The sequence below is a fragment of the Amblyraja radiata genome, chromosome 20 (genome assembly GCF_010909765.2).
Source record: "Amblyraja radiata isolate CabotCenter1 chromosome 20, sAmbRad1.1.pri, whole genome shotgun sequence".
Taxonomy (NCBI): Eukaryota; Metazoa; Chordata; class Chondrichthyes; order Rajiformes; family Rajidae; genus Amblyraja; species Amblyraja radiata.
This window is the reverse complement of record NC_045975.1, coordinates 22,549,111-22,565,611: the sequence shown is the minus strand read 5'-3', so window position 1 is coordinate 22,565,611 and position 16,501 is coordinate 22,549,111. Positions and strand designations below refer to the sequence as shown.

General features: G+C 44.3%; 1 protein-coding gene across 3 annotated transcripts in view; it reads left to right on the top strand.

The window, feature by feature from the left end:
* eps8l2 (EPS8 like 2) overlaps positions 1-16,224 on the top strand; it is a 104,224-nt gene extending 88,000 nt beyond the window's left edge. For 2 of the 3 annotated variants that reach the window (XM_033039036.1, XM_033039035.1), the window contains exons 14-20: positions 88-221; positions 6,249-6,360; positions 7,391-7,516; positions 9,948-10,095; positions 12,951-13,125; positions 14,731-14,863; positions 16,002-16,224. In XM_033039036.1, coding sequence (XP_032894927.1) covers positions 88-221; positions 6,249-6,360; positions 7,391-7,516; positions 9,948-10,095; positions 12,951-13,125; positions 14,731-14,863; positions 16,002-16,073 — 900 coding nt within the window. In that variant the 3' untranslated portion in view covers positions 16,074-16,224. The remainder of the gene's footprint in view (positions 1-87; positions 222-6,248; positions 6,361-7,390; positions 7,517-9,947; positions 10,096-12,950; positions 13,126-14,730; positions 14,864-16,001) is intronic. The other variant, XM_033039037.1, reaches the window with a different exon arrangement.
* Positions 16,225-16,501: the final 277 nt, after the last annotated feature.

Below are 16,501 nucleotides of genomic sequence, written 5' to 3'. Positions count from 1 at the left end.
CTTGGTAAAAGTAACAATAATATACCTAAACTTGAAGCCAAACCAATAGAGAACTCTGTACATGATTCGATTCCTTTTGTCTTGCAGCAATCAATGGCACCATCCTTCCCTCCTCCAAATGGGTATGAATTCGGTAACACATCTTTCAAGAGAGGCCAGATTGGTGACCAGAATATTGCAGTGGATGCTTTTAAGCAGAGTGTTTGTCGGCATGTGGATAGGTAACTGGTATTGCTTTGCTGTGGAGAACTGGTACAGTGTGCATTCTCTCTCCCTCTGCTGGGTGTGTCTATAAAGGGAGCTTCTCTGCATTAACATACCACCGCAGTGCTGTCGATGAAGGCTTTGTGCACCATTATTTATTTTTCAGTGGAATTATTTACTTGTTCCAAATGACGAATTTATCAGCTTGATTACATTTAGATGTCCGATATACTCTACCTATCAACCATCTGTCTATCAAAAAAAACCATCGCCTTTATCCACCTATCACTCAACAGGAAAGACACACAATGCTTGAGTAACTTAGTGGGTCAGGCAGCAGCCCTGGAGTCCATGGATAGGTGATGTTTTGGGTCGGGACCCTTCAATCAGTCTGAAGAAGGGTGCAGCCCCGAAACACCACCTATCCATGTTCTGCAGGGATGTTGCCTGACCCGCCGAGTTACTCCAGTACTTTCAGCCTTTCCTTGGTAAATCAGCATATGCAGTTACTTGATTCAGCCTATCACTCTCCAGAATTTGTCCTGTCACACCTCTCTTCCAGCTTTCTCCCCCTCCCCCCCCCCCCCCCCCCCACCCCCCAACCCACAATCAGTCTGAAGAAGGGTTCCAACCCGAAACATCACCTATCCATGATCTCCAGGGATGCTGCCTGACCCGCTGAGTTACTCCAGCACTTAGCGTCTTGTTTTGCGTCTAGTTTTTGACTGGGTTTGTTTCTGAATACGAGGAACTCAGGTGAACATTTGCAATCATGTTTTCCATCCCAGGGTGGAAACATCAAATACTAGAAGGCATCACTTCAAGGTGAGAGGGGCAAGATTTAAAGGAGTTGTGTGGGGCAGGTTTTTGTACACAGAGGGCTATGGTTGCTTCGAATGTGTTGCAGATACTATAGTGGCGTTTAAGAGATAGGGGCATGGACATGAAGGGAACGGAGGGCATGTCAAGGCCTGGTAAATGATCGGTTGGTACAGGTGAGGGGAGCGGTCGATTGGCAGATGAGTAGAGTAAGTGATGTAAAGGCGAGTGATGTAAAGGGTGTCAGATTATGAGAGAGGAGGAATGAAATGTTGAGCCTGAGGAAGGGATATGGATAGAAGGGCAGGGGGGAGAGGAAAGAGAGGGCAGGTTGGTGGGAGGAATGGGTGTACACTGGGGTGAGGGAGGGGGCATAGGAAAGAGAGGGGATGGGAGGTATTGCTAAAAATTGAGGAGTTCACTTTTCATATGAAGGTAGACAAAAATGCTGGAGAAACTCAGCGGGTGAGGCAGCATCAATAGAGCGAAGGAAATAGGCAACGTTTCGGGTCGAAACCCTTCTTCATGCTGTTGTATTGTGTGATACTGTGACCGTTGCGAGTCATCTTTCTCTGTGCTTAAGGAATCAAAAGGTAAACCGTGGGCTTGAAAAACCACCCCATAAGTAATACATGATGAATTTTCAACAACATCCTACATTATGCATTATACTTACAACTAGAATTTCAAAGTCCACGCTCGAGACAGAGAGCTGCCCCAACTCAGTCCTGCCACCTAGTGGTTAGCGGATGAGTAGATTGGCCATGAATAGATAGGCACGAAGTGTTGGGAGTGGCTCAGCGGGTCATGTAGCTTCTCTGGAGAAAAAGGATGGGTGATGTTTCAGGTCGGGACCCATCTTCAGACTGAAAGTAAGGGGCGGGGGGTGGGGGTGAAGAGCTGGAGGCGAGAAAAGTCCTGGACCAATCCAATGATTAGGACAAACTCAATAGTCCTTCAAGGATTAAAATATTAAAAGATTACTAAGCTGACAGCAGTTATGTGTTGAGAATTTAAGTCAACTGAAAATGGATCATTTTGTTTCATCTAAGATGCTCTTTTATTAAGGTACACAACTATTTCCATCAGGCAAATGAGCACACTTCCAAGCTGGAAAGCGTACAGAGAGGATTTACGAGGATGTTGTCAGGACTAGAGGGTCTGAGATGATATAGAGAGAGGTTGGGTAAGCTGGGTCTTTATTCCTTGGAGCGCAGGAGGATGAGGGGTGAACTTATCGAGGTGTATAAAATCATGAGACCAATAGTTCGGGAAGGTGCACAGAGTCTCTTCGCAGAGTAGGGAATTGAGGACTAGAGGACATAGGTTTAAGGTGAAGGGAAAAAGATTTAATAGGAGTCTGAGGGGTAACTTTTTCACTCAATGGGTGGTGGGTGTATGGTACAAGCTGCCAGAGGAGGCAGTTGAGGCTGGGACTATCCCAACGTTTAAGAAACAGTTAGACAGGTGCATAAATAGGACAGGTTTGGTGGGATATGGACAAACGCAGGCAGGCGGGACTAGTGTAGCTGGGACATGTTGGCCGGTGTGGGCAAGTTGGGCCAAGTGGCCTGTTTCCATGCTGTATCACTATGACTTGAGCAAAAGTAAAACATAAAGTGCTGGAGGAACTCAGCGGGCCAGGCAGCATCTGTGGAGGGAATGGACAGGCGACATTTTAGGTGGGGACCCTAGATGTGTTTCTTCCCATCATTGACTGCTATCTCGAAGCACAGTTGACATCAAAACTCTTATGATTTCAAAATACAAGATCAGTGATGATTTGAGACACAAGGAACTGCAGATGCTGGAATTGTGCATAGAACACAAAGTGCTGGGGTAACTCACCGGGTCAGGCGACATCTCTGGAGGACATGGACAGTTGACACTTCAGGTCGGGACCCTTCTTCAGACTGATTGAAGTAAGCGGGAGAAAGCTGGAAAAGAGAGGTGGGAGCGGGACAAAGCCTGGCTAGTGATAGGTGGACACAAAGTGCTGGAGTAACTCAGCTGGTGAGGCAGCCTCTCTGGAGAACATGGATAGGTGACGTTTTGGGTTGTGATAGGTGGATACAGGTGCGGGGTGGGGGGGTTGATTTACACATGGGTGGAAAAAGGCCAGCGATGAAGAGGAGGCAAAAGGGACTTAGATAAAGAGGGAAGAGAAGGAAAAACCTGGCGATTAATCGGTGGATTGTAAATACTCTCAAATTGACTGGTCTGTGGCTTGAACTCTTTCTTTGTTAGTTTACGTTCTCCTACGCCATTGATGTGTGTGCTTTATTAAAACGTACGTGCTTATAATTCACAGTCTGTCTGGTGGTGGCTGGGTTTAGATAAATTAGAAGCATTTACTAACGGAGCTTTGCGGGTGATGTTCCTTGCTCTAAGCGTCAGTTTTCCACAGCTCTGCAATACTTGTGTAACGACCGGGTTAATGAAAGATTAACCTATTGAACATGCTGATTACGATGTAGTTTTAAGATGATTGCCGCTGTGTTGTTTTTTTTTTTAGTTGTTTAATACATACTTTTGATGTGATAAATGGATTGTCATTGAGTAGCAGTTAGCCATGTCCATAAGGTCTGTGCGGAGCGAGCTTAGCTCGGTGAGTATGGGATGTGGGAAGGAATATCACTCTGGATTCCTGATCGCTGCTCTGGGATGGGTGTTGAATGTAGGAATCGAGGTGGAATCAAAGATGATAGATGCAAAATGCTGGAATAACAGCGGGACAGGCAGCATCTCTGGAGAGAAGGAATGGGTGACGTTTTGGGGTCGAGACCCTTGTTCAGACTGAAGTCTGAACAAGGGTCTCGACCCGAAACGTCACCCATTCCTTCTCTCCAGAGATGCTGCCTGTCCCGCTGAGTTACTCCAGCATGTTGTGTCTATCTTTGGTTTGAACCAGCATCTGCAGTTCCTTCCTACACATTTTGTCTGGGATAAGATTAAGTTCAGCTGCTGTCTAAGAACATAGAAGGTAGAACAGTACTGCACAGGAACAGGCCCTACAGCCCATAATGTCCATGCCCAATATAGTGCCAAGTTAAACCATCTCCTCTGTCTGCACGTGGTGATCCATATCCCTCCATTCCCTGTACATTCATGAGCCTATCTAAATGCTTCTTAAATGCCACTATCATTTCCGCCTCCACCACCACCCCTGGCAGCATATTCCAGCCACCCAACACTCACTAGGTAAAAAAACTTGCCCTGCACATCTCCTTTAAACTTTGTCCCTCTCACCTTAAAGCTATGCCCTCTAGTCTATGACATTTCCACCCTGGGAAGAAGGTTTTAATTGTCTACCCTATCTGTGCCTCTCATAATATTATATACTTCTATCAGGTCTCCCCTCAGCCTCTGATGCTCCAGAGAAGACAACCCATGTTTGTCCATCTCTCCGACAGCTAATGCCTTCTATTCCAGGCAGCATTCTGGTGAACATCCTCTGCGCCCTCTCCAAAGCCCCCACATCCTTCCTGCAATGCTAGGCTAATGATAAATCTGAAGTGAATATGCTAGCTGCATTTGAGTACGTATCTGATACAATTTCATGCTCATTATAGTCAAAACATGGTGGTGTGGAACATTGTATGTAACTGAAAGTGACAGGTACAGATTCAGATAGTTTACTTAAGTAGTAAAATGTTACTTACTAATTGTAATTTTGCATTTTAATTTAACTCATTAATATAACTGGTATTGTAATAGAGATGCACATGTAGAAGTCACAATGTGGCACAGTGGCACAGCAGTAGAGTTACTGCCATAGATTTCGATTTGATCCTGACAATGGATACTGTCTGTACGGAGTTTGTACGTTCTCCCTATGACCACGTGGATTTTCTCTGGATGCTTCGGTTTTCTCCCACACTCCAAAGACATACAGGTTTGTAGGTTAATTGGATTCAGTAAAATTGTAAATTGTCCATAGTGTGTAGGATCGTGTTAGTGTACAGGCTGATCGCTGGTCAGCGCTGACTCATTGGGTCGAAGGGCTAAAGTCTAAAGATAATTTTCAATTCACAAGTCAAACCTAAAAAAGAGTCATGTTAAATCTGATAGATATAAGCACTTAAAATTATGAGAGGCATAGATAAGGTAGACAGTCAGAACTTTTTTTTACCTGAATGGATGGCAATGACAAAGATTAGAGGACATAGCTTGAAGGTGAGGGAGCAACGTTTAAAAGAGATGTGCAGAGCAAGTATTTTTACACAGAGTGTGGTGGGTGGCTGGAACACACTGCCAGAGTTGGTAGAGGCTGATATGAAGAGGCTTTTATATTGGCATACGGATATGCTGGGAATGGAGGGATATGGGTCACATGCAGGCAGAGGAGAATGGTTTATATTGGCATCATATTCAGCACAGATAGTGTGGGCCGAAGGGCCTGTTCCTGGGCTGTACTGTTCTATGTTCTACAGTAAGTGAAAGGTTATTAGATCAAAAGAAGAACATAAAAAAACACACATTTAAATTGAATTGGGGAATCCCTGAGGAACTTATGTTTAAACTGTGCAAAGTTATTCAGTTACACTGAAGTTAGGCACCAGAATGGTAAAATTAAATTTGAATTTGAAAATAAGGGAAGAGAGGTTTCTTTCCCCAAAGTTATTTGGAACATTTTACGAACCAGTTGATCCATGTACCCGTCTAAATGATTCTTAAAAGTTGTGATGGCGCCTGCCTCAACTACCTCCTCCAGCTGCTCATTCCATACAACCACCATACTTTTGTGTAAAAAAGTAGCACTTCAGGTCCCCATTAAATCTTTCTCCCCCTCACCTTAAACCTATGTCTTCTGGATCTCGATATCCCCCCTCTCAGTAAACGACTAAGTGAATTTACTCGATCTATTCCGCTCAGAATCGTGTACATCTCTATAAGATCACCCTTCATTCTCCTACACTCCAAGGAATAAAGTCCTAGCCTGCCCAATCTCTCCCTACAGCCCAGGTCATCGAGTCCTGGCAACATTCACGTATAGTCTATCGTTGCAATACAAAATAATGTTAGGCAGAATAAGAAATGAAACCAACCACTGATTTCTGTCATTCAAAGGGGAAAAAAAACATCTCCAAGAAACTGTCCCTGCATCTGGAAGTGTACGTTTTCATCTCCCTGTCAATTCCTTGTTTCTATGATGACTGCATGCCCTTACAATTGACAATCATACGAGATGGTCGGAATTGTTGCTTGTTTTTTTCCTCCGTTAGAAATTATGAGGCGCAAGGACTTCACCCTCCGAAGAAACATGTTAAAATAGTGTATGACTTTGTGGCAAGGAATGCCAATGAAATCTCTGTCTTAAAGGATGATATATTGGAGGTGAGAATCCATTTTTAATCTGTTACTTTCTGATGCATGTACCTGTGTATTTAATCAAAATTTAACCAGCATAATCAAGGACCAGTCTCATCCCGGTCACAACCTCTTCTCCCCTCTCCCATCAGGCAAGAGGTACAGAAGTGTGAAAACGCACACCTTCAGATTTAGGGACTTTCTTCCCAGCTGTTATCAGGCAACTGAACCATCCTATCACCAACTAGAGACTGGTCCTGACCTCCCATCAACCTCATTGTACACCTATGAATGAGCTTTAATTGGACTTTACTGGACTTTATCTTGCAATAAATGTTATACCTATCCCATATCTGTACACTGTGGACAGCTTGATAGTAATCATGTAAAGGCAAGACGTACAGAAGTAGGAAAACGTACACTTCCAGATGCAGGGACAGTTTCTTCTCAGCTGTTATCAGGTATTTGAACCATCTTATCACCAACTAGAAAGCAGTATTAATCTACAATCTACCTCATTGGAGACCCTCGGACTATCTTCAATCGGACTTTCCTGAACTTTAGATAGACAAGTTTAGTGCAGGATAAAGTCCAGTAAAGTCCAATTAAAAATCGTTTGAAGGTGTCCAATAAGGTAGATGGTAGGTCAGGACTGTTCTCCAGTTGGTTAAAGGATGATTCAGTTTCCTGATAACAGCTGGGAAGAAATTATCCCTGAAGTTGGAGGTGTGCATTTTAACACAACTGTATAGCTTGCCTGATGAGAGAGAGGAGAAGAGGAAATGTCCGGGGTGAGACTGGTCCTTGATTATGCTGGTGGCCTTGCCGAGGCAGCGTGAAGTGTAGATGGAGTCAATGGATGCGGTGGGAGATTGCAACCTTCCCTGTTTCAACGAATGCAATCAACCTGGCGTGCACAATCAAATAAGATCAAATGGACCAAGTTGTCCCACAACTTTAGGCTGTGCCCGCCATACACAAGAAGAAGAAGTCAATGGATGGGAGCTAGTTAGCTGAAGTCAGTGGAGCAAATCATAACTCCGTTCTCTCCTTGTAGGTGGTGGAGGAAAGCAAGCAATGGTGGAAGCTGAAGAGCAAGTTTGATGAAGTTGGGTTTGTGCCTTCCAATATGTTCGTTCCAATAAATCCAGAAGATATACCGAGCCAGTCTGAAAAAAGCCTGGTGAGTGACACTGTCCAAAAGTAATGCCAAAAGACTAAACATATCTGAGGCTGTTCCTCGCAAACCATGCTGCTGTAGTCATAATGGATTTATATCACCTTACTTATAGTTTGGTGATACAGAGTGGAAATAGGCCCTTCGGCCCACTGAGTCCACACTGAGAAGCGATCACGCTGTACATTAGTTCTATCCTACAAACTTGGGACAATTTACAGAAGCCAATTATCCCACAAACCTGCACATCTTTGGAATGTGGGATGAAACCGGAGCACCCGGAGAAAACCAACGTGGTCAAAGAGAGAACAGACAAACCCCGTACAGACAGCACCCACAGTAAGGATCAATCCCAGGTCTCTGGCGCTGTGAGGCAGCAACTCTACCACTCCAACACTGTGGTGCCCCTTCTCACTGATTTTCTAAAGTTACTGAATTTGTCTGGCAAGACGGTTTGTATAAATCCCCATTCTCCCAGGGAGAGGTGCTCGAGTTGGCCTGTGGGTAGTTGTCATAGTTACAGTGTCATGTTGTGATACAACATAGAAACAGGCCCATCATGTCCATGCCGATCATCCATCACCCATTCACACTAGTTCTATGTAATCACACTTTCACCTCCACATCCTACACATGAATATGCTTGGTCCTTATTCCTCCAAACCTATCCTATCCATGTAAAACAAACTGAAATTTTAGATTTGTGCATTTATTGCTATAAATCAAGGCTGTGATTAAATGTACCAACAAGGAACTGCAGATGCTGGTTTATACCAACGAAAGGCACAAAGTGCTGGAGTAACTCAGTGGGTCAGGTAGCATCCCTGGAGAACATGGACAGGCGATGTTTGGGGTGGAGATCCTTCCTCAGACTGAGTGTAGGGAGACGGGAATCTCCTGCTGCCCACCTGCACTGTTTACAATTGATACACAATCAACAAATATTCTACCCCTGAAGATAACAATTTGCAACTCTTTATCCTTTGTGGGTTCACACACCCATCTCTTCTTATCTCTGGCCTTTGTCCAACAATCTGCCCCCCCGCCTGTGTCCACCTATTACAAGCCAGCTCTGTCCCAGCTTTATTTCCTGCCCAACTACAATCAGTCTGAAGCAAAGGTCCAAGAGCAAGCAAGGTAGCCCACTCAACAAAAAAGACGTAGTACGGTCATGGGCAGATTCTTGGGTAATTTTCGGCCCCATTTCCGTAACCGGCTTCCGTCTCCGCACCAAAGATCCCATAGCGGAGCAAAGATCCTAGTGCGGAGATGGAAGCCGGCTACGGAAACATCCTCGTAAAAATAAAAGTTATTTAGTAAAAATCTTCTCATTTTCAGAATTATAATTTATGAACACAAACTGTTCCCCTGCAACGTTGATTACACTGCATCAGGTCGAGTCTGGTTACTGAAATGGATGAAAAAAAGACCGACGTTCCGCTCCATTGCGAATTACACGTCAGCCTATTGAATTTAGCAGGAGTGGTCTATCTTGCTCCGCTATAGGATCTTTGGTCTGAAGAAGGGCCTTGAGCCAAGACATCACCTTTCCATGATCCCCAGAGATGCTGCCTGACCTGCTGAGTTACTCCAGCACTTTGTGTCTTTTTTTACTGCTATAAAAGTTTGGTTGCTCCAACGTTTGTGCAAGCTATATTTTCCAATTTGCCCGCTGTGCTAGATCTCTGTCTACCTCTTGCACCGTATGTGTTCGGCACGGACTAGAAGGGTCGAGATGGCCTGTTTCCGTGCTGTAATTGTTATATGGTTATATGGTTATATATGGAAGATACAGCCCTCCCCCTCCCATTATGGAGGATCAGAATGAGTTCCCTTTGTTTCATGTTAGCTTCAGCCCATGCAGCAGAACACCAATGCACCATAATTGGTAAGACTTTGCAGAGAATTATGGACGCAGCCCAAATCATAATACAAACCAACCTCACTTCCATTGACTCCGTCTACACTTCACGTGGGCCACCACCATAATCAAGGACGAGTCTCACCCCTCTCCAGTCTTCTCCCGTCTCCCATCAGGCAAGAGGTTCAGAAGTATGAAAATGCACACCTCCAGATTCAGGGACAGTTCCTTCCCAGCTGCTATCAAATCTCAATTACTAGAGAGCAGACCTGAGCTGCTATCTACTTCATTGGAGATCTTCAGATTATCTTTAATCAGCCTTCACTAGACTTTATCTTGCACTAAACGTTATTCCCTTTATCCTGTATCTTTACACTGTGGACGGCTTAATTTTAATCAAGTATAGTCTTCCACTGACTGGTTTGCACTCAACAAAAAGATTTTCAATGTACTTCGATACACGTGACAATAAACTAAACTAGACTAGACTTGTTCTACCATCTCGTGTTCTACCACGTTCTACCACAATGTCAATGTGCAATGGAGAGGAACTGACTAACATCTCATTTACTGCAGAGTGGCCAATGGCACAAAGGAGAGACGAGTGCTCGAGGAACAGGCTCTGCTGCTTCCACCGGACCATTCACCACCCAAGGCCACGTGAGGCATGGAAGTCATGAGCTGCCAGGACTGGCCAACAGGCCCTTCGCAAGGAACAAGGAACGTAAGTGACAAAGGGAGCCAAAGTCAACATCAGGCTCTCAAATCTAATTAAAATCTGCTAAACCTGAATTAAAATTACTGTCCAGTGCAAAATAACAAGGCAGCACAGTGGGTCAGCTGGTAGTCGCTGCCTCACAGCACCAGAGACACCGGTTCGATACTGATCTCAGGTTCAGACTGTGTGGAATTTGTATGTTCTCCCTGTGACTACCTGGGTTTCTGAGCAAACCGGTTCCCTCACACATCCCAAAAACATGCGGGTATGTTGGTTAATTAGCCACTGTAAATTGCCACTAGTGAGTAGGGAGTGGATGAGACAGCGGGATAACACAGAACTAGGTGAACGGGTGATCGATGGTCGGTCATGGACTCGATGGGCCAAAGGACCTGTTTCCGTGCTGTATCTCTCAACTAAACTAAAACTAAACTCTCCTCGTTTGGTTCTACATTCATTCTTATCTGTTTGTGCATCTGTCAAATGCTTTGTTAAACCTGTCTGACCACATGATGTATTTTTGGAACTTGCAGTGAAACGATATCAACATTAATTATATGTATGAAATGCTGAACTAAAGGAAGACTAATAGATTAACACTGATGGAGATGCACTTTTTCCCTGCTTTCTTCTGCTCAAGAGCAAAGTGCATCTTGTCAACTTCCATGTTTTAGTTTAGTTTAGAGATACAGCGCGGAAACAGGCCCTTCAGCCCACCGAGTCCGTGCCGGCAATCGATCCCTGTACAGGAGCGCTATCCTACACACACTAGGGACAATTTACAATTTTTACCGAGGTCAATTAACCCACAAACCTGCACGTCTTTGGAGTGTGGTCAGGAAACCGGAACACCAGGAGAAAACCCACACAGGTCACAGGGAGAACGTACAAACTCCGTACAGACAGCACTCATGGTCAGGATCGAACCCGGGTCCCTGGCGCTGTGAGGCAGCAACTCTACCACCATAGTTTTAGACAAACAATGATTGTCCAGAAGCACATAGAATGTAAAATCTTTCAAGTAAAGTCAATTCTAAATGAGTTTATTGTCATATGCACAAGTACTGTGAGTCACAGGTTCAATAAAGATCTTGTAGAAACAAGTCACTGCAGGTGCTGGTTTATACAAAAGGACAAAAAGTGCTGAGGTAACAGCATCTCTGGAGAACATGGATAGAAGTCTGAAGAAGGGTCTTTAGACTTTAGAAATACACCAAAGAAACAGGCTCTTCGGCCCACTGAATCTGCACCCACCAGTGATCACCCTGTACACTAGAACTATCCTACACACTAGGGAAAATTTACAGTTTTACCGAAGCCAATTAACCTATAAACCTGTACATCTTTGTAGTGTGGGAGGAAGCCAGAGCAGCTGGAGAAAACCCATGCGATCACAGGGTGAACGGACAGACTCCATACAGACAGCACCCTTCGTCAGGATCGAACCCGGGTCTCTGGCGCTTTAAGGCAGCAACTCTACTGCTGCGCCACTTTACCGCTCAACCCTTCCTGAAACATCACCTATCCATGTCCTCTATAGATGCTGCCTGACCCCTTGAGTTACTCCAATCCTTTAAGTCATTTTCAATAAAGATGTTGCTTGCAGCAGTATCGCAAGCATGTAGACCCAGAGAACTCACAAACACATAAATCATACATAAATTATAGATAACCCCTACAAGACTGTGAAAATAAAAAGATTGTGCAAAAGATAATAACAAAAAATACACAATTCTTCTTCTTGCGTATGGCGTGCACAGCCTAAAGTTGTAGGACAACTTGTTCTATTTGATCTTATTTGATTGTGCACGCCGGGTTGATTGCATTCGTCGAAACAGGGTGGACCACATGAAGGTTGCAATCTTCCACCCCAATACACAATTGAAAGACAAGTCCACAGTGGCAGCACAGTGGTGCAGTGGTAGAATTGTTGCCTTACATCACCAGAGACCTAGGTTTGATCCTGACGAAGGGTGCTGTCTGTATGGAGTTTACATGTTCTCCCTGTGACCGCGTGGGTCTCCTCCGGGTGTTTTTGGTTTCCTCCCACATCCCAAAGATGTGTGGGCTTGTAAGATAATTGGCCTCTGCAAGTTATCCCTCGTGTGTAAGATAGAACAAGTGTATGGGTGATCAATGGTTGGTGTGGACACAGTGTGTCGAGGGTCCTGCTTCCGTGCTGTATCTCTAAACTAAACTAAACAAGTGCAAAAGATGGTCTGTAGATACAAACAACTGCAGAAGATCGAATGTAAGCATAAAGCAAAGTGCTGGAGGAAGTCAGCGGGTCAGGCAGCACCTGTGGATATGACCCTTCTTCAGACTAAGTTCTGATGCCAGGGTAGGTTTAGGGATGAGCAGATCACATTGGGTATCTGATAGTGGAAGGAAAGCTCTTGAACCCGATGATATGGGACTTCAGGCTCTGTACCTCCTGCCCAATTAATCTCAAGGATGAGGGAATTTACTTTTGTTGGTCATTACTTGGCTGAAGTTTAGTTTAGGTTAGTTTAGAGATACAGTGCGGTAATCGGCCCTTCGGCCCAACAAGTCCCCGCAGACCCAATAGGCCCCGAATACTAACGTTATCATATACACACACTAGGACAAATTTCCAATTTAACGGAAGCCAATTAACCTACAACTCTACGTCTTTGGAGTGTGGGAGAAAACCCACGCAGTCACGGGGAGAACATACAAACAGCACCCGTAGTCTGACCGAACCCGGTTATTTGGCGCTGTAAGGCAGCAACTCTGCTGCTGTGCCACTGTGCTGCACTTATTGGTATTGATGGTATTGGTGTATTGAAGGCAAACACTGGTATATATAAACTAACTGTGCTGCCTATTTCCTTAAACAGACATGATGAATCAGATGGATGAAGTGAATGACGAACTCCTACATATGATCATCGGTAACAAAGCAAAACGCATCTTCCAGGTCCCAAAGTCAACCTCGGTTCAGGTACCACTTGGCTACGAGTCCAACACAGAAGATGTTAAATCCTGGTTGGTAGTGAAAGGATTCAGTAGAATGTAAGTACAGAGTTATATATCCCAAGCAAAATAACAACTGTTAAATGGTCCATTGAGACTTGAACTGTCCCAACGGCACAGTGGCCAAGCGGTAGATTTGCTACCTCACAGCGCCAGAGCCCCAGTGTGATCCTGACTATGGGTGCTGTCTGTATGGAGTTTGTACTTTGTCCCCGTGACCGCATGGGTTTTCTCCGGGTGCTCTGGTTTCCTCCCAGATTCCAAAGACGTCCAGGTTTGACGGTTAATTGCCCCTGGTGTGTAGGGAGTGAATGAGAAAGTAAGATAACATCGAACAGGGGTGAATGGGTGATCGATGGTGGGTGTGGACTGATTGGGCTGAACGTGAAGTTTTAGTTTAAAGTTTTAATGATACAGCCCACCGAGTCCACGCCAAACACCGATCACCCTTTCACACGATCTCTATGTCACCCCACTTTCTCATCCGCTCCCTAAACACCAGGGGCAATTTATTGAGGGCCAATTAACCTACTAACCCGCACATCTTTGGAATGTGGGAGGAAACTGGAACACCCGGAGGAAACCCCACGCTGTCACAGAGAGAACGTGCAAACTCCACACAGACAGCACACAACGGCAGAATTGAACTTGGGGCTATGATGCTGTGAGGCAACTGCTCTGCTGCTGCACCACTGTGCTCCCCTGTAATTTAGGTATTACTTATGACTTACTACTGCCATCATTCACCCCAGCTCTTTCTTAGACTTGTTGTGTACTACCCATGGGCCTGTGAGTCTCGATTCAAGAGTCAAGAGTGTTTAATTGTCTTATGTACCGAAACAGAACAATTAAATTCTTACTTTCAGCAGTACAACAGATTTGTAAATACAATACTCAATGGAGATCATAACAGATAAATGAAAAAAATGTTCATAGTCATACACAGTGGGGGGGAAAAAGGCCCAACTTGCTCAGGCCCCATCTACAAAAATCCCACCTGCCTGCATTTAGCCCAATTCCCTCTAAACCTATCCTATCCATGTACCTGTCCAAATGTTTATTAAACATTGTGATAGTACCTGCCTCAACCCCCTAATCCGACAGCTCATTCCTTACTTTACCCTTTATGTAAAGAAGTGCCCCTCAGGTTCCTATTCAATCTTTCCCCCCCTCACCTTAAACCTATGTCCTCTAGTTCTTGATACCCCTACTCTAGGTAAAAGACTGTGCATTCACCCTATCCCTCTCATCATTTTGTACACCTCTATAAGATCACCCCTCATCCTCCCACACTCCAAGGAATAGAATCCTAGTCTACCCAACCTCTCCGTATAGCTCAGGCCCTTGAGTCCTGACAACATTCTCATAAATCTTCTCTGCACCCTTTTCAGCTTAACAACATCAAATGAATAAAAAATATAGTGTAAAAAAAGCAAAACAGTTCGTAGTTCATAGTTTAGCTGGTGTTTGTAGTGTTCAAGACCCTGATGGTAGTTGGGAAGAAGCTGTTCCTGAGTCTGGACATTACAGTTTTCAGATGGCAGGAGTGAAATGAGAGTGTGGCCAGGGTGGTGTGGGTCTCTGATGATGCTGGCTGAAGAGATGTGTGCTGATTAATAACTTTGTACTTTATTTTGTCCACAGGACAGTAACGGGATTAGGTATATTGACCGGAGCCCAGATCTTTTCCCTCAATAAAGAGGAACTGAAGATGGTGTGCGGAGAGGAGGGAGCACGAGTTTACAGCCTAATCCAAGTACAAAAGGCTGAATTAGATGTAAGAAACTCTACAATACTACCTATTTCTGCATTTCGTTGTACCCATACTCAGTATTTGTGCAATGACATTAAAGTTGAATTGAATTGAATTGAATTGAATTAATGTAATTTGATTATTATATTGTTTTAACCCAGTGGAAAATATATAAAACAGTATGTTATTGCCACAGACGGCTGTGGTGACCAAGTCACTGAGTATTTTTAAAGTGAAGATTGACTGATTCTTGATTAGTAAGGGTGTCAAAGGTTTTGAGGAGAAGGCAAAAGAATGGGGTCGGGAGGGAAAGATAGATCCACCATGTTTGAATGGTGGAGTAGACTCCATGGGCTGAATGGCTTAATTCTTCTCCTCTGACATTAACTTATATAGCCTGGAAACAGGCCCTTCGGGCCAACTTGTTGATGCCAACCAAGGTCCATTGCTTCCCATCACCTGTATCCACCTATTACTCGCCAGGCTTTGGACCTCCTCCGCCCACCTCTCTACCAGCATCCTCCCCTCATCTCCCCCCACCACAAGCAGTCTGAAGAAGAGTCCTGATCCAAAACGTCACCCATTCATGTTTTTCAATGATGCTGCCTGACAGGCTGAGTTACTCCAACACTTTGTGCCCTTTTTTAGTTTAGTTTAGAGATACTCTAAAACAGAAACAGATCCCTTCAGCCCACTGAGTCCGCGCCTACCAATGACACCCATACACTAGTTCTACCCTAAACACCGGGGACAATTTACAGAAGACAATTAACCTACAAACCCACACGTTTTTGGGACGTGGGTGGAAACCGGTGCACCCGGAGAAAACCCACGGTCACAGGGAGAACGTACAAACTCCACACAGACAGCACCCAGTCAGGATTGAACTCTGGTCTCTGGATCTGAAGCATCTGAAGTAAACCAGCATCTGAAGTTCCTTGCATCTAACTTGATATTTAGCTTAGAGATACAGCACAAAAACAGGCCCTTTTCGCCGTTTTTCAATGATGCTGCCTGACGCTCTGAGTTACTCCAACACTATCCTACACACTAGGGACAATCTTTACATTTACCAAGCCAATTAACTTACAAACCTGTACGTCTTTGGAGTTATTATATTGATATTATTGTTATTGTTCTCATCTTACTTTTCAATTCACAGAAGCATCGAGGTGATACGGAGCTGGAAGAAATCATGAAACGAAGGCAAGAGAGGATTGATTCAAACAGCTAGAAGTTTGCAGACATTTGTTCAGCAATGGGATCGTAGGGTTACCAAGTCGTCTATGAATTGGAAGCAAAACAGACAAATGACATGTATGCATAGAGAAATGTGGTTCTCTTGGACATAATTAATAATAAACACTAATTGTTTGTGTATCTCACTCCTGTTATTTCTGAAGTAAATTCACAGTCAGAATTTGCATGGCTTTCAGGCAGTCATAGAGTTGGAAGTATTAATGTGCATTCCATATGAATATTGAAATCTCCTCCTTTCTCTCTCTCTGTACATGTGTATGTTGCTATTGTAATCTTTGTGGAACAACATTGCCAAATCCCGAAGCCAAGTGAACACAGAATAGATGTAATTTGCTAAATCATTGTGACACGGCAAAAGGATCGACACTTAGCTGGCCAGAACGTACAGATAAACTCGGTATC